This window comes from Sorex araneus, chromosome 1 (genome assembly GCF_027595985.1).
Source record: "Sorex araneus isolate mSorAra2 chromosome 1, mSorAra2.pri, whole genome shotgun sequence".
In the NCBI taxonomy this organism is placed as follows: Eukaryota; Metazoa; Chordata; class Mammalia; order Eulipotyphla; family Soricidae; genus Sorex; species Sorex araneus.
Window position 1 is genome coordinate 328,275,559 of NC_073302.1, and position 19,408 is coordinate 328,294,966.

The following is a 19,408-nucleotide window of genomic DNA, read 5'->3' on the forward strand; positions in this document are numbered from 1 at the left end:
GCAATAGATGTGAGTATTAATGCCAGCCTTACCATAGAATTTGGTTGGGGTCAAGATATTTGCTTTAAATATCCAGGGGTGATGCTTCCATATGGGGTTAGTGAATAGTGAAGTAGATAAGGCTCTGATTTTAGCTTCAACAGGTAAAACATACATTATGTGATAGTTTTTTTTAATTCTGCCCCAAAACTCCTGCATTACTAGAAAGATCAAAGATTACCCTGATATATACCTAATTAAATCATAAATAAGAAGGCAGAAATAATGTAAAATATTTCAGATATTTATCTAAGTAGAAATGACACATTATATGCTGTTAATGATTACACTTTAGAGTCTTATAATCTCTTGCTCTTTGTAACTACTATTTGACATTGATTCATTTTAAATTTTAATGAATCACATTTCTCTACTAGTGAAACTGTTTTTCATGCTAAAGTGAATTGATGCCCCCTTCTCTTAAGTCATTCTAGACATGAGAAAAGGTATTAGAGTTACATATTTTATAAAAAATGCACTTTAAAAGTGTATTATCACCTTTACATATTCAGTATCTTTGTTTATATCTTGTCTATACCTTTTATCTTTTTTTGGACTTATGTTGTTATAGTAGATTTTATTCTACTGATGTAAACTTGGTTTATTGGAATATATATGTATATATATGTATACCATTTAGGAATACAATTTCACATCTCCTCAAAATGTATGTTACAACACCACACCCACTACATACGCATTCATACAACTCCAGTATAGTTCTTTGTACCCCTTCAATCTCTGCCTTAAAACCCTCTCTCCACACCTAACACACACCACAACTTTAGTAACCTAAGTTCTGTGATCAGTGTCCAAAAGTTTATTTTTTATTTTAGCTTTATCTGTTCCTTTGCATTTTATTTCTCTCTCACTCACCTACAAGTGAGACTATCTGGTATTTCTGACATATCTCATTTAGCATCCCCATGACCTCCTCCGGTTCTACCCAGGTTGTTCCAATGAACAAAATTTCAGCTTTTCTTGTAGCTGAAAAGTACCCCATTGTTTATAAATACCACTTTTACTTTATTCACTTTGCTGCTGTTAGTTGTAGGCTTCTCCCACACCCTGACTATAGTAAATAGCACAGCATAGTGGTGCATCATATTTTCAGATTAGTGCTTTTGTGTTCTTTAGTCAGTTTATTATAGATTCCATGCATCTGCGATGCAATCCATGGAATTTCTGTATCATATAGTAGACCTATTTCTAATATTTTGAGAAATATTTTCACCATTTTCCATAAAAACTGAGCCAATTTACATTCCTCTCAACAGTGGGTGATTCTGGAGTTATTGTTATACATCAATCTCACTGGTATTATGGCATAATATCATTGTCATGTTGATTTTCATTTCAATAATAATCTATTAGTGATCATGAAAAGTTGTCTTTCCAATTCCCTTTTGCCTGCCACCTCTGTGGGGAAGGCTCTTCGGCATTTCTTCCCATTTCTGATGGTGTTGTTTCTTTTCTTCTAATTGAGTATTGTGAGTTCTAAATATATCTTGGATAGTAACCCTTTGTGTGATATATGCTCTATGATTATTTTTTACCATTAGTAGAATGTAGTTTTTTTGTATTTGTTGTTATTACTTGATTTGGGGGCCACACTTGGTAGTGCTTGGTGGTCATTCATTTTTTATTTTGTTTAGGTTTGGTTTGGGGGCCATACCTGGATGTGCTCAGAACTTACCCCTGGCTCTGCACTCAGGAATCATTCCTGGCACTGCTGAGCCTCTTGTGCATTTTTAATTTGCTTTGAGGTCACAGCTGGCAGTGCTCAGAGTCTACTCCTGGCTCTACACCCCAGAAATCACTCCTGGTGATGCTCAGGACCATATTGGGTACCAGGAAATTGGACCTCAGGTCATCAGTGTGCAAAGCAAGCACTTGCCCATTATACTACAACTCTGCCCTGATGGCCGATCTTAACTTTGTGCTCAGTGATCACTTCTGGCAGTGGTCAGCGTAGATATACGATGTGCCAGGAGATCAAACTGGCATTGGTTGACTGCAAGACAAACACCTTAATCACGGAATTATCTCTCTGGGCCCTGTGTTTTTGTTTTATGGTATATTTTTTTAGCTGTACAAAACCTTCTAAGTTTGATGTTATGCCATTTATTATGCTTTTGTTTCCTTTATCACTGAGATCCAATACTTGAAATTATCACTGAATCCAGCCATAGGGTGTTTTGTTTGTTTCATTCAAATTTGTTTTATATTTTCAGATTTAAAAATTTCACCTTACATTCATTAGGAGTTAACAGCTATGTGTGGTGTGAAAAAGTTATCAGTCTCATGCCTTTGCAGGTGGTTGACCAGTTTTCCCAACAACACTTAGGCTTTCCTTCCTCCATCCTATGTTCTTGACTCAGTTGTCAGTTAGCTTCCCATATATCTAAGGATTTAATTCTTGAACCTCAATTCTGTTTCACTAACCTGTGTGCCCATTTTTATCCCAATGCCATATTATTCTGATTACTGTTGCTTTGCAAAGTACTCTGAAGTCGGGGAAGTATGACTACTTCATTTTTATTTTTCATAGAAGATGTTTGCTCTATTTCCTTGAAGAATGTCATTGTAATTTTGATAGTTTGCATTAAATCTGTGTATGTGTTTGGGCAAGATGGTCATTTTAACAATGTTAATTTTCCCAACCCATGAGCATGAAATACTTTTCCATTTCCTTGTTTCCTATTTCTTTTAGTAGTGGCCTAGAGTTTTCAGTGTCCAAGTTTTTATCTCATTTTTTGTGAATCAATTTCATTTACTTCATAGATAATTAATTTTTGATGCTATTATATATGGAATATAAAAATTTCTTCTAGTACATTTATTGCTTATAGAAGTGCAACACATTTATGTACATTTATAAAAACTGACTCATGATTCATTCTTTTTATAGATTTTTAGTGGAGTTCTCAGGAATTTTTTCCTCTATTATACATTAGCATGTCATCTGCTAATCATACTTTTGCTTTACTTCATTTGTATCCCCTCTATTTTTAGAAATTTGACTATTATTTACAGTAACATGTTGAATAATAGTTGTGGAATAGACAACTTTGTACTGTGCATGATCTTAAAGTAACTGCTTTTGGTTTTTCACCAAAAAGTATGACATTAGCTATGAACTGTTTTATAGCACATTTATTATACTAAGTCTCTCTATCCCAATTGTGATAAAAATATTTTTGTCATTAATAGATTGTTAGAAGCTTTCTCTGCATCTGTTGATGTGACAATATTGTTTTTATTTTTCCATTTGCTATTCTGATATATTAATTGATTAACACATGTTGAATCATTTTTGAATCCTTGGAAGAAATTGCATTTATCTATAATAGGTTCTTTAATTCAGTTCACTAAGATTTTGTTGATAATACTTGAATCTGTTTTCATCTGGAATATTGGTTTGTAGCTTTTTTCCCCTTCATTATTCCCTTCCTTCTTTCCTTCCTTAGTTCTGTCCATTCTTCTTTCCTTCCTTCTTCCCTGTGATGTCCTCTCTACTTTTGGTTTGAGAATAATGTTGGACTTGTGAAAAGAATATTCTTTTCCCCAAATGTTTGAAGAGTGTGAAAGGATAGGTAATAGGTCATATGTAAGGGTTTGGTAGAATTCAACAATGAAGATATCTGGATTTGAGATTTCTTCTTTTTTAAAAAAATTATTTTTTTATTAATGAATCACCATGAGGGTACAGTTACAGATTTACATATTTTCATGCTTGTGTTTCAGTCATACAATGCTTGAGTACCCATTCCTCCACCAGTGCCCATTCTCCTCAACCGATAACCCCAGTATCCCTCGCACCCTCCATCCCATACCCCACACACAACCCCGCTTCTATAGCAGGGCATTCCCTTTTGTTCTCTTTCTCCTTTTGGGTGTTGTGGTTTGCAATAGAGGTATTGGGTGGCCATCGTGTTCAATCTATAGTCTACTTTCAGCATGTATCTCTTATCCCAAGTGGGTCGTCCAACCACACTTTACTTGGTGTTCCCTTTTCTATCTGAGCTGCCTTTTCCCCCAACATGTGAAGCTGGTTTCTAAGCCATGGAGCAAACTTCCTGGTACTCATTTCTACTATTCTTGGGCGTTAGTCTTCCATTCTGTTGTTTTATATTCTGCAGATGAGTGCAATCTTTCTATGTCTGTCTCTCTCCTTCTGAATTCATTTCACTTAGCATGATACTTTCCATGTTGATCCACTTAAAGACCTCAACATCAGACCACAAACCATAAGATACATCGAAGACAAGGTCGGCAAAACCCTCCATGATATTGAAGCTAAAGGTATCTTCAAAGATGACATGTAACTGATCAACCAAGTAGAAACAGAGATAAACAAATGGGACTATATGAAACTAAGAAGATTCTGCACCGCGAAAGATACAGTGACCAGAATACAAAGACAATCTACAGAATGGGAAAGGATATTCACCCAATACCCATCTGATAAGAGGTTAATATCAAGGGTATATAAGGCACTGGTTGAACTTTACGAGAAGAAAACATCCACCCCCATCAGAAAATCAAGCAAAGAAATGAACAGAAACTTTCTCAAGGAAGAAATATGAATGCCCATATGGCACATGAAAAAGTGCTCTTCATCACTAACCATCAGGGAGATGCAGATCAAAACAACTATGAGATACCACCTCACACCACAGAGACTGGCACACATCCAAGTGAACAAAAGCAACCAGTGTTGGAGTGGATGTGGGGAGAAAGGGACCCTCCTACACTGCTGGTGGGAATGCTGACTGGTTTAGCCCTTTTGGAAAACAATATAGTCACTTCTCAAAAAACTAGAAATTGAGCTCCCATTTGACCCAGCAATACCACTTCTGGAAATATATTCCGGAAATGCAAAAAAGTATAGTCGAAACGACATCTGCACTTATCTGTTCATTGCAGCTCTGTTTACAATATCCAGAATTCAAAGAAAACCCAAGTGCCCGAGAACAGATGACTGGTTAAAGAAACTTTGGTACATCTACACAATGGTATACTATGCAGCTGTCAGAAAAATTGAAGTCATGAACTGAGCTTTCTTCTTTAGGGAGGAGGCAAGATGGAATTTTTTTATATGTTTTTGGGGTTTCTTTTTTATTGAATCACTGTGACATACACAGTTAAAAAACTCTTCATGGCCGGTTTTCAGTCATACAATTTCCAATGCCCATCTCTCCACACTATTCATTTCCCAACCACCAGTGTCTCCAGTTTCCCTTCCAACACCACTCCCACTCCAGCCAGCCTCTATGGCAAACACTTCTTTTTCTCTCTCCTTTTGGGCATTATGGTTTGCAATACAGGTACTGAGGGGTTATCATGTTAGTATTTTTTACCTACTTTCAGTACACAGTTTTTATCCAGTGTGATCATTTCCAACTATTATTTTCAATAGTGCTCCCTTCTCTATCCCAACTGAGCCAGGGGTCTAATGCAGCACTTGAGTCAGGCTTCCAACTGTGGATCAATCACCCTGGCCCCTGTTTGCACTGTCTTTCGGTATTAGTCTCATACTATGTTTTTTAGTATCCACAAATGAGTACAATTGTTCTATGTCTGTTCCTCTTGGAAGATGGAATTTTTGATGGTTTCAATTTCCATGGTTGTAATCAGTTTGTTTAGGTTTTCTTTTTAACCTCAAATTTGGTGTTGATAGTTGTAGTTAGAAAGGAACTAAAATTGTGTGTGTTTTTTCTAGGCCCTCCAACTTAGAGATGGCAAATTTCTTATAGTATCTTAAGATAATTTCTATAGCTTTGATATCTGTACTAAGTTCTCCCCCTTTCATTTCTGATATTATTTGTTACAGGTTTGTCTAATTTAGTGATTTTAGGTAAAGGTTTGTCCATTTTGTCCATTTTTTTAATCCTTTGAAGTACTAGCTTTTGGTTTAATTGATCCCTTCTGTTATCTTTATTTAGTTTGTGATCTAATTTTTTATTATTTCCTTCCTTCTACTGAATTTAGGCTTTCATTTTTTCTTCTTCTAGATCCCTGGACATAAAATTGATTGGGTTTTGTTTTTTCTTTTTTTGAAGTTTTTGTTTGTTTGTTTTCTGATATCAGCTGGATTGCTATGACCTTCAAGTACTGATTTTTTTCTGTGTCCCATATGTTCTTATGACTTGGCTCTTCATTTACATTTCTTTCCAGGTGTTTATTGCTACTTTGATTATCTCATTGGCTGAAAGTTGTTTATAACATGCTACTTGGTCTCCATATATTTGAAATTTTTCCATCTTTCTTTTTTGGTGAATTTTACATTTTATAGCTTTATGATACAAAAATTATATGTTTGGTTTTCATGAAATTATTTATACATATTTTGTGCCCCAAGATGTGATCTTTTCTGAAGGATGTTAAATGTGCATGTCCTAAGAATATTTACTTGGTTGGGGGCAACAAAGAGTATTATAAACATCTCTTAAGCCCATTCCATCCCAACTCTTCCTTTAACAATACGGTTGCTTTCTTTTTTTTAATTTTTTTAAATTTTTTTTTGCTATTTGGGTCACACCTGGTGATGCTCAGGGCTACTCCTGGCTCTGCACTCAGGAGTCACTCCTGACAGTGCTCAGGGGACCATATGGGATGTTGGAATTGAACCCAGGTTGGCCGCGTGCAAGGCAAATGCCCTACTCATTGTGCTATCACTCCAGCCCCTACAGTTGCTTTCTTTTTGAGATTTTACTGCTTGATTTTTCTGTAGATAAAAAAGGATTGTTGTGTTGCTGTTGATGTCTCTCTTTATGTCATTAATAGTTATTAAAGAATCATGCTACTTCATTTGTTGTATATGTGTTAATGATTATTAGTTATTTCTGATGAATTAATTAATCCCTTTGTATAATGCCTATACTTTTCACTATTACCTTTTTTTCTTACTTAAAGTCCATTTTATCCATATAAGTATAGTGTATGGCTGTCCCTGCCTTTTGTAGGTCACCATTTGACTTTATGGTTGTTCTTCAACCTTTTACTTTGTGTCTATGTTCATATTTACCTCTGGAGCTCAAGGAGGTGTCCTGTGGACAACAGAAAGCAGATATTGTTTGCTAATTAATTCTACCATTCTGTCTTCTCATCCTAAACATTATCATAGAATTAAATTCTTAATATAAAATACTTTATTAGAAATTTTCTATGTAGAGTCAGTTTAATTGAAGTTTTCTCTATTGCTTTCTACTTTTATTCTCATCCTATATAAGCTCTGAGCACCACTGGGTAAGGTCCAACTATAAGAAAAAAGACAATAACTATAGTAATGGATAGTATTTAATGGAAAATATTGTGCTGGTTACACATGCCTTGCATACATCTTCTTTAATAGTCATGAAACTATGGGTACTACTGTTCATTGCACCATCCTCAAATTAAGAGAATTGAATGACACAATTCAAGGTATAATTCTTTACCTCAAAAGGGATATAGTTGATTAGATTCTTGAACTAAATATTTGCATGCCAGTGCAGTAGTTGTCACCATAAAAGTCGAAGACTTAGAATGATCAAAGATATAAAATTCAAATAAAGAAGGACCATTTTCTCATTTGACACCATCAATGACCCTGTTACATGATTCTTCTTCTTCTTCTTCTTGTTCTTCTTCTTGTTCTTCTTGTTCTTCTTTCTTCTTCTTCTTCTTCTTCTTCTTCTTCTTCTTCTTCTTCTTCTTCTTCTTCTTCTTCTTCTTCTTCTTCTTCTTCTTCTTCTTCTTCTTCTTCTTCTTCTTCTTCTTCTTTCTTCTTCTTCTTCTTCTTCTTTCTTCTTCTTCTTCTCCTTCTCCTGCTTCTTCTCCTTCTCCTCCTTCTCCTCCTTCTTCTTTCTTTCATCTTCTTCTTCTTCCTTTCTTCTCCTCTTTTCTTCTTCTCCTTCTTTCTTCTTCTTCTCCTTCTCCTCCTCCTTCTCCTTCTCCTCCTCCTTCTGCTCCTCCTCCTCCTTCTCCTCCTCCTTCTGCTCCTCCTCCTCCTCCTTCTCCTTCTTCTACCCCTTCTTCTCCTTTTACTCCTTCTCCTTCTTTTCTTCTGCTCCTTCTCCTGCTTCTCCTCCTCCCACTCCTTCCTACTCTTCTTCTTCTCCTCCTTATCCTCCTTCCTCCTCCTCATCCTCCTTCTTATTTTTTTGTTTTTTGGGTCATACCCGGCAATGCTCAGGAGTTGCTCCTGGATTTTCACTCAGGATTCACTCCTGGAAGTGCTCAGGGAACCATATGGGATTCTGGGAATCGAACCTGGGTCAGCCGCATTCAAGGCAAATGCCCTACCCACTATGCTATCACTCCCACCCCCAGTTCTCTTCTTCTTGACTCACTGCATTGCCTCATGGTTCTTACAACTGCCCTCTTTAATTCAAAATAAACTTAATTTATCAAAGCATTATGTTACCACTTTCTCATATATTTGTTTTCTAAAATCAGAACCCAAGGAGTACCGTTTATTACAAAACAATAAACAACTATGGGTGACATGTTAGTGCCACTTGTCAGCAGTTCTTTAGTGCATCAGTGTGTGTTGGGAGGAACCCTAAAGGAGGTGTTGATAGCAGAGATAAATGAATGTAAGAGACCATAAGCATGCCTTTCATTTCAATTCATTTTTAATAGGACCTGGAGTCAGGATCTGAAAATGGATCAGATATCATGCCAGTAAATCAGACACTGATAAATTTGTCTTCTAATACTGAATCCATGGACCTACCATCTTCCACTCCAGTGACCAGTTCTGGAACCAAACCTAAGGCCATGGTAAGTTTTTAAATACTCACAATGAATTTTACCACAGTGTTGATTATCATCAAGTGCTGATATTTCATCTATTCAGTAGAGAAGAAATATATCTTATAGTCTTAGATGTAGTTATTTGACAAAGTACAACCCAATATATGATGCTTGTGAGTTTTATAAATAACAAGAATTTCACTAAAATCATGAAAATAAATCATACTGAATTTTATTGCATAATACATAAATATTTAAAGAAACAAGGAGACAAAATTGTGAGAAGGTCTTTACTACAATAATTATCCTCACTAACATTTGGAAAATTAATTTATTGATTAGATAGATGGATGTAGATATAAACTCAAGTACAACATAAAATTTTCAGTGGGAATTAATTAAAATGTTTAGTGAAATACTGACCCAAAATAAATGATAAAAATATTAATGTAAGCTGTTATCATTATTGTTAGGAACATTGGCTGACTTTATAATGCTATCAAACCATGTTAAAAGGATTATCACACAAAATGATATATTATGGTGAGTTGTGAATAAAAGACATTTTCCTTTAAGTGAAAAGTTAAACTGCAATACAAAAAAATAAGTATTTGGACTCTGGAAGGTAACATTTATGGAGGAAGTAATTACTACTTCAAATATCTAAAGCCCAAGCTGTTCTAAAATAACCTTTCCTAGTTTAGTGAAAATCATAGTGTTGTCTTATTTTTTTAATGTCCATGTTAACACAGAGAAAAAAGTTTGGATTGCTTGCTCTCTTTTAAAATAAAAGGAGGTTAAGTCTGAAATAAGACTCAAAAGAGAATACTCTGAACTTAAGACATGAAAAACTTGTTCAACTGCAGGAAAGCTATTTTAGCACTCTTGATTGAATATGTGTGTTAAATCCCTAATACTTGCCATGAATTATCATAAATAAAAAAAGATTCAGGTAGAAAACGAACATTATTTTTCCTTAGGCAGTTCACAGTCTGTCATAGGGAAACGGTCATGATAGCAGTGACTTGCTATATGGCTCTCAATAGTGATGTGCAGAGGCTAGGGAGACCCAACAGCAAGCAACATTATTTGAAGTTCACTGAAAGAAAGTGCCACAAATGATTGGTGCCCTTTGCAGGCAGACTACAATGAACTAATACTTTTCTTTATAATGTTAAACTAAACTAAGAAACCCCATGCTTTTAATTTACACATTTTTGCTAAGTAAAATAAATTTTAAAACCTCTCAATAGGTTTAACTTGAAGGTTCAAGAACCATAGAAGACGGAGTTTTGTTTCATTTTCTCTTTTGCAGTAATTATCTCTTTTTTTTATCTTTTAATTCAGTGAGATACACAGTCACAAAGTTGTTCATGATTGGGTTTCAGTCAGACAATAGGAACCAACAAGAAGGGTTTTGATGCAGGTGGTGCTCACTGATACAAAATGGAAAGGAAGAAGGGGAATTCCCTTTTCTCTCTGTACGTGTTTCATGATCAACTTTTACTTTAGAATCATTACCATTAATATCTATCATTTTACACTGGAAAAATCACATTTATATTAGTCTGTTGTCTTTGTTCCTTGGTCTTTCTTCAATATATGTTTATTTATAAACGTGGCAAGTATATTTTCATTGAAGTCCTATACAGTTTTTATGGTAATCTTCTTCTGTAATGTCTTAGAATCAACACAAAAGACTGTCAGGATTTTCTACTTTGCATCTGGCCTTCTAAAACTTCTAGTGGTGAGTCCCTTTCTTCCAAGAAATGAAACATAGGATAGGGTTGCTGGAAACACCTGGGATTTGTAATGTGGTTGATTTTTGAATGAATATTTGGCCTTCGTGAATTCAAAAACCTTTCACTGTTGCCAAAATTTTTATGATCCTCGTATCTAGTTATGCAACCCCTGAATCCCAAATTTTAAGATGCTAGACCTTAACAGTACTTTATGGTAGGGTCTTTCTCACTCTTTTCATGCTTAACCATAGCAGATGAACAAATCTACTCCACAGTGAACTAGTAGAAACACTAAAACCAGTTTTTGACCAGGAACATTTTTCATTCACCCCATATCAAGTGTTTATTGAATAATCATCAACTTTGAAATAAATCAGAATTCAGTGTTTCCACCCATTCTTGTTGCCTAGATCAGTATTTCTCAATTCTTTCATCTTATTTCTTTTCTGTTCTCTCTGTCCTATCCTATTTGTACCCATAGTCTCATGCAATGTCCCCCCATTTATGCTATTTTCACCCAAGGCCCCTTTGGAATATCCAGAGGTCCTAGAGAGAGCCATAGGGCTGCTGACTGAGAAACATTGACCATACAAACCCAGTTTTGCCACTGGTGCCACAACTCATTAGTCAGTGAGCAATAAAAATTACTGTGCAGGTGACTTGGCCTCCTTAAAGTAATTTTCTCCTTTAAGACAACAAAATGTGTTTAACGCATTTTAACCAAAGAGTTAGACAACTAGATACACCACAGTGTCCAGTACCAGAAATATAATCTAGCAAAATCCTTTGTACCTAGGAAAAAGACATATAATGGTCAAAGGCAGCCAACTTTTAGGAAATTGCTTTTTAAAAAAAGCCAATATTTGATTGAAAGAAACTTGAAAAACAGCTTGTTTTGTTTTATTATGTTTGAGGGGGGTGCGTGGTTTAGAACTGTTTACATCTGGGTATTGTCTTTGTGTCTGTGTGGTATTGATGATAGTAATTTTTGAGAAAATCTTGGTCCTTGAATAAATTTTACTTTTAGCTCTCCATGCATGGTAATATTGGAATGAAGAAATTTACCTATCTCATGAGAAATTAAACAAGTAACCCCCACCCCTAACACTGCCCCTACCCTCCATCCCTGATCTAGATTTTAGTTAGGAGAAATATTTATGCATGCTGTTTGTTGGCAGTCTAGCTACTTTTGAAAAGAGAAAATATGGTATCCTATAGTACCATTCTTTTTTACCAGGTACTAAAATGTCTAACTTTACATTAAGTAGACACATTAAATTTTCCTAATACCTACTTCTACAGCCCCCACCCACCCATCAAAACTAACCCTCTGTTCCATAATCTCATGTTTTTACAGAGTGCTTACTTTTATTTCAGAATTATTTAATGTTACATTTGATTTGCTGCCGTGAAGCCTATTTATAATGATGACTAACTCCCACAAATATTTGGCTTTCCTTTTGTGTGACAGGTCTCTGGGTTTCTAAGTGTCTGTTTTCCAATAAGATTTATTATTTTATATTTATTATTAGAATGGGAGCCATGAGTAATCTGAATTTTTCTTTAAAACTATGTATATATTGTGCTGTAAATAGAACATAAAAGTACGTTTCTCCAGGGCCCCGTGGAGGTGGCCCTGGGGGCCCCAGCCGGGTGGCTCCAGGCTGCTGCGTGGCTGGACACGAGACCAGCCTGTGCACCAACATTGCCAAGCCGAGCACAATGACCCCAACTGAAAAATAGATCTCTGAGATGTATTTCACATAAGACTTTAACAGTTCAAATGTAGAATATCCCTAGCCAAAAAATAGATGTAATTAGGAAAAATAGATTCTGGTATTTTCTGTCAAAAAATCCATCTATTTTTGTCAAAAACTTTTTGTTTTGCTTCTTTGCAACCATGTCAAAAGTGCTTTTCATGCTAGATACTTTACAAAAAACAAAACTCATGAGTAATGTCATATTTTATATAGGGTGCTTTAATTCACGTTATCAATACTGATATGATTCACTAAAGAGCATTATACTGACATCACACTTGCCATGATACTTACTTGAGTTGATCCTACAGTATTTAATGCATGGTTGTTTAGCAAAGGAATTTTATTTGTTTTTTGTTTTTTGTTTTGCTTTTTGGGTCACACCCAGTGATGCTCAGGGGTTACTCCTGGCTCTGCACTCAGGAATTACTCCTGGCGGTGCTTGGGGGACCATATGGGATGCCGGGGATCGAACTGGGTCGGCCGCGTGCAAGGCAAACGCTCTACCCGGTGTGCTATCGCTCCGGCCCCCCAGCAAAGGAATTTTAATCTGGTCACTAAAACCCTGGGGGTTTTCTTATTATTGTCCCTAAAGATAACTTAACAATATTAGGTGTTCATTGTATCACCAGTATATCTTATTTATGAAGAAAACTCTCTAGATAAAATAACAATATAATTTATTCAAATATAATAATAGTTAAGGCCAGAAATAAAATACAGGTGTTAGAATGCATACCCTGAATGCGACTAACCCCATTTGTTCCCTGGCACCATGTGGCTCTCCAAGGAGCACCAAGTGGAGCCCTGAAGTCCCCAGGGCCATCCAAGTCTCCAGGGCCATCCAGGGTGGCCCAGACACTCTCTAGCACAGCACACCATGAGCAGTACTGCAGCCTTTGGATGGATTCAGCGGTACTGAATCCACATGCAGTACTGCAAACCATTGAACGACCACCCTGCTTGGCAGAGAACTGTCAGGAGCGGGCTATGGGCCAACTTAGCATGACTTTGTAGGCACCCCCAAAAGAAAGTAACTGAAGCAATAGGTAGTGTGTAGCATTAGTCTGTGTCAAATAACTGAAGGCGTCATTACAAGCAATGCAAGCATATGATTTTTATGTATTCCTATCCCTACCCTCTAAAACTACTTTAGCTGCCTTCTGAAGAAAACCATAATAACAATGATGGAAATCTCTGTCATTTGGACATATTGGAGTCACAGCTAAACAGAAAAGCATTGCATGTATCCTCAAGCATCTAAAGGCATATGACATTCATATAAGAATGGTATTTTGGAATCACAAAATAAGCCCCCTTTGACAATTTGCATAATAGCAAATTGTCAGCCCTTGTTACTATTTGTTACAGGTTGAAAAATATGAAAGTTTTATTCCAGCTCTATATGGTACGACTGGTTTCACATAGTGGCTCTTCCTCTCATCCTTTCAAAATAGCAGAGATGGGTGAGGGGAAGTAATCAGCTGGGGGAGGGCTGGACGTCAAGAGAAAGCAGGATGACATCTAGCCAGAGATGACCAGGTCTATTCGAGAATGATTCCTCAGAAATGCGGCCTACAGCAATGCCTACAGAAATGCTCCTGACAGCAGCCCCAAATGAGGCCCTAAAGGTTTGTCCTGACTGCTGGCTTATGGTTTTTTCTAGATAACATTAAAAAAGATTTGACTCCAATGCTTCCATTCAAAATGGTCAGTCTAACTATTAATGAAGGAAAAACGTTTCTTAATGTTACCCTGAAAACACAAATACATATGCTATAATCAACTTAGTGTAGCACTTGCATACAAACTACCATCTTTCTCCCTACTGACATGATAAGAAAGCAAACAAACAAAAAAAAGGTATCGTTTTTTATTTTGGTCTGACTTCTTTCATTTGCGAATAAGGTCTACCCCAAAACAGCATAAGAGTTTTGAGGTAGGATAAAAACAAGTGAAGAGAACATAAGAATTTTGACATTTTGTTACTTTTAATAAATATTATTTAAATTTAAGTCATTTTTTAAAAGTCTAATTTTCCTTTCTTACCCAATGCTATATATCTATATCTATAGTTATATATGTATACCTATCTGAATTTATGTATTTTCTAATATTTTCTAAAATTTCATGTTGAATAATTCTTAACTATGTGGTGAAATTTGTAATGAAAGCAAATTAGTCACTTTGAAATTCTTATGTAGTCATATAATTATTCAGTATAAAATTCAGTTATACATTTGACTTCATATGACTTTATGTGTAACTATTAAGACAAAACTATTTTGTTATTGTTAGTGCTGTTTTTTTGGACCACGCTGGCAATACTCAGTGGTAACTCCTAGCTCTGCAGTCATGAGTCACTCCTGATGGTGCTTAAGGGACCGTATGGGACACTGGGGAATCCAGGTCAGCTCCATGCAAGCTAAAAGCATTAGCTGCTGTACTATAGCTCGGGCCCATAACATAGCTAGTTAGACTCTAAGAACCTCCATAAACAAATTCTTATTAGAACTTTGATGAAACAAATTCTTATTAAAATTTTGATAGCTCAGTTACCCATAGCAGAGATCTTATTACACAATACCCTTTATTACAAACAATCAACTTGAGGCATAATGACAGGAATTACTTCATTTGGGTTTATTTAATTGAATGAGAATTTCATAGAATCACCTATGCAATAAATTGTGTTATGCTTTATAGTGTGAAAGCTGATTCTGTTAGACATAATAAAGCGTAATTGAATTTTGTTGCAACTCTATAGCTTATAAATAAAATTAAAACTGATGCAATGTAGGTAAAAGAATCCATTAGGGAGTTCCCATAATAGTTTCAATGTATATAGAAGCAAAAGACAGGAATAAAGAGTTTCAACTATTTATTACTGAACCCTTGACCCTGGACTACAGATCTAAGAATATCCAGTACTGGGAAGGGGAGGGATGAATGATAAGGTGGATGGGAAATAATATTAGGAGACTGATAGAGGGAGGTGACGTGAGGTGAGTTGAGTGTATAAATAATACCATAAACGCTAACGCTATAAGACATGTTACATAATCTATAATAGTAATATTCATAAATTAAAAGTTTGTGTAAACCAGGTTTTATACCTAAATCACATATTTTTAAAGCATGGTGATTATTCTTGTTATGTATTAAATAATGCATTTCCAAACTGTAAAAAAAATAAAGCATATGGATGGTAGAGTTCAAATCACATCATTTTAAAATATTATTTTAAGGAGCAACAACAATAGTACAGCAGCTAGTGTGACTTGCCTTGAATCTGGCCTATCAGAGTTTGATCCCTAGCACCTCATTTGGTCCCCCAGGCAATTTCTGAGTACAGAGTCAGGAGTGACGCCTGAGTACCACTGGGTGAGGCCCAAAAACAAAAATCAAAAAACAAAATATAATTTCAAGTTTAGTACATATGTAAATTTTTATTAATTCTTTTTTACTTCACTAATTCACTGGGGTTTTTTTTAAGTAATTACCTGATGAAATTATAACTAACCAGGACATTTTCCCTAACACTGCATCCACTATTTAAAATGGACTAAAAGACAATAAAAATAGTCTTTTCCTTAACAATTAAGAGTAAAAGTGAATATTACTTTTTTATTTATCTCTCAGGGCAAAATACAAGGTTATATGTAAAATTATAATCAATCATATTTTATAACGCCACTTCTGATAAGTGGTCAACACAGTAAAATTAAGTGACACATGTAAACATTTTAAAGAAAATTTACTAGACCTCTTTGAAAAAGCAAATAAATTAAATTAGTGCACTTTACAATTAAATGCAAGCAAAAGTGCAATGCTGATAGAAAAAGCCTTTGATTATGATTTTTTTCAATGTTGCTATTTAAATTGGACATAGTTAAGCAGAAACATTAAAGTATGTGGATTTTTTAAAAGAAACATTTGTCTTTATTCACTAAGATCATCATTGTTTATGAGGAAGAATAAGATAAAATTTATACCTTTTAAAAGAAAAACTGAGTCACTAGAGAGTGAGAAAAAATGTTTCTAAAAAGGAGATCATTCTGATTATTATAATATGATAGTTTTTACAGTTATTCTAAGCCAGCATTCTAAGTTCCATTCACTTAAGCTGGATTTTGAAATAATAAATATACATGTGGTTCAATAACCTGGACTTAAAAAAACAGAAGCATTTTTGATATCCATTTGCTTTTATATTTAAAATAAAATTCTCTCATTTCTTCTGTTTGAAGTACAAACATCTGTTTTCAATCCAATTGCACATTAATTAATGACAGCTTTGTTTGGGATGGGTTATTTGATCTCCCCAGTGACCTCCTCAAATACTCTTTTTCTCTTTGAATCTAAGAGTTTCATTGTGTCAAGAATAAGTATAATTTATACCCAGATATATTGATCTTTAATATATTGATCCAATGAGCACACGGTACTTAAATAATTTTTGAGTTGGCAACATCTTTTCTATTTTGTTTGTGTTTAGCTTGTAATAATCTTAATTATATGCCTGAAACAGGAATCTTAGAACTGAAAGAAAGATAAGGGAAATGATATGCATATGAATAATAGAACAGTGAGAATAGAACAGATTTCATTAGAAAAAAGAATTTTGAGAGTTATGTTTATAACTCAAGATTTGGGCATGTGAATAGTACTTTTGTATGTTATCATCATTACAATGAGAAAATTCTAGCTTTTCCGTGTGTTGATATTACTCCTTGCATTGATCCAGCTCATTTTCTCTCAAAAGAAATAACAACTTTAAGTTATTTCTTGGCAATGTAAAGTAGTCAGCCAATACCGTGTCACATCATAGCAACCAAGAATATAATCCAGGGCTGAGCAGTAATAATAACTGGTAAGACATTTTCACAGAGTCCTCACTTCATTTCAAACCTAGTTATATCAAAGTTCTCATTATGTTTCGATATGTTCTCATTACTTTTCTGGTCTCCTACTTTGAGTTTTTACTTTAATTTTTTCATTTACACTCCAGCCCCATCCCTATCCCCTCAGCACTTGATGGGTTCTCCTCTCACTTCTTTTTTTTAATATATAAACTTATTTATTGAATCACCGTGAGAACAGTTACAAAGCTTTCGGATTTAAGTCTTGGTCATACAATGATGAAACACCCGTCCTTTCACCAGTGCATTTCCCACCACCAAAAACCTCAGTATATCCCCCATCCTGCTCCCTCCCCCTACCTGTGTGGCAGATTATTTCCACATTATTCTTTCTCTACTTTGATTACATTCAATATTTTGACACCAGACCCACCATTATTGTTTGGATTTTCCCCCAACTCAGACCTTACTGTCCAATGTCCTGTGGAATGGCAGCCACCGAGCCGCCAAGGGGAAATAGGCGGAGGGACGACACCTTTTCCCACCTGGGGTGGCCCAGTGCCAGTAACCTAATCCAAAGTCCTCACACGTTTCTGCCAAAAGCCACTGGGTTCCAAGATTTGTTTGTGTGTCCCTGGGATCATGGCCATTAAACAGCTTAATCAGTAGCCATAAGGGCAGTTTATGGGTGGCAATTTGGGATCTCGGTGTGGTGGGGGAAGACAAGGGCCAGCTCCACCCTCATCCCGTGCTCCTCTCACTTCTTAAAGACAGCTCAAGTCAGCTGAAATAGTTAAGCAAGGAATTTCACTTAGACATCTAATGGCAGTTATACAAAGTTTACACACTGGACCTATTTGTTATTGAATCACCTTGTGAATTACAAAGTTACAATTAGAGCAACTTGACTTACTCCAGATCTAGGGTTTTGCTGCCTCACATCATTCTATTTTAATGAAAAACAGTCATTAAAGTCTTCAACATCATAATGCTAGATTATAGATAAATCCTTTGGCTTTCTATCACTTTGGTTCTATTGGAAGAAAACTTTTTGAGAAGATGAAAATGTTTATTGCTCCAATTGTGGTGATAGTACCATGGGTCTAGATATATATACAGATCTATCAAATTGTGTGTGTTAAAATATCTATTTTTGTATATCAATTATACTTTTATGAAGTGGCTAGAATTTTGTTTTGAAAAATAGCCAGAACTTTCGGTAATTTTAATAGATGACTATTTGGAACTCAGAACTAGAATTTTCATTTGTTTTTTAGCCAAGTATTAGCTATATTATACTCTGATATATAAAAATTGTGCATTTTCCTACTTATAACACATTTATAACTTTTTATACATGAAATGCAATATAGTACATAACACTAAGATTGTAAGCTTGACAAAATTACAATATCGTAATTGACAAATGTGCTAGAAATTGTAATTGACAAAATTACAAAATTGTAAGTTTGACATTTTTCTGCATGTCTGATATTATCTCTTTAGTTACATATTCAAAAAATGAATTGTAGAATTGTCAAAGAGCAACCTTTTTGTTACTTCCAATACTAACTCTTTTTTATATTGATTAAATATCTGGACATCTTATTTGAATAAAATATAAAGAGCAAAATTATAGGTAGTATGTAATATCTATAGCTGATATATAAATGACTATAAAATCACTCTACATTTTATTAAGTGAAAGCCCTTCTAGTTAATGTTGCTAAACTTTAATACTACTAAGCTAATGCTATGTATATTATTATTAGGCAATCCAAGTTTTTCCAAGAACTTTAAGGACTTACTATGTTTTATGAAGGGCTCTATGTCTGTCACTAAGTTGAAATTTTAAAGCAAACACGAGAGATATGGCATGATTGGAACCTCCAAATTTAGACAGGGACTAAGAACTGCATGGAGAAGCTTTGTTGTGAGTATCCTTGGAAGATAAACATCCTAGTAAGTAAGAAAGGTAGGACTGATCATGCATAATAACTGTTGCCTCAGCTGTTCTATGGAGAGCTCTGAGGCTTGGGTGATCCTTCATAGTTGTTCCAGTTTGGGGACCAGAGAGAGAGATAGGTTGTAGGTAGGGTTTTTGCCTTGTGCTCAGCCATTCCAGATTTTATCCTGTACCTCACACAGTTCCCCAAGCCCACCAAGGGGCAAAGCCAGGAATAGGCCCTGAGCACTACCGAGTATGGCCCCAAACCCAAAAACCGAAAGAACAAAATACACAAGAATTGTCCCAGTTTGAGGC

The 19,408-nt window shown here is 35.3% G+C and overlaps 1 protein-coding gene across 2 annotated transcripts in view; it reads left to right on the forward strand.

Moving 5' to 3' along the window:
* Nucleotides 1–19,408, forward strand: part of DLC1 (DLC1 Rho GTPase activating protein) — a 420,273-nt gene that overhangs the window by 99,375 nt on the left and 301,490 nt on the right. For both annotated transcript variants that reach the window (XM_004618896.2, XM_055131469.1), the window contains exon 3: nucleotides 8,668–8,808. In XM_004618896.2, the coding sequence (XP_004618953.2) occupies nucleotides 8,668–8,808 (141 nt within the window). The remainder of the gene's footprint in view (nucleotides 1–8,667; nucleotides 8,809–19,408) is intronic.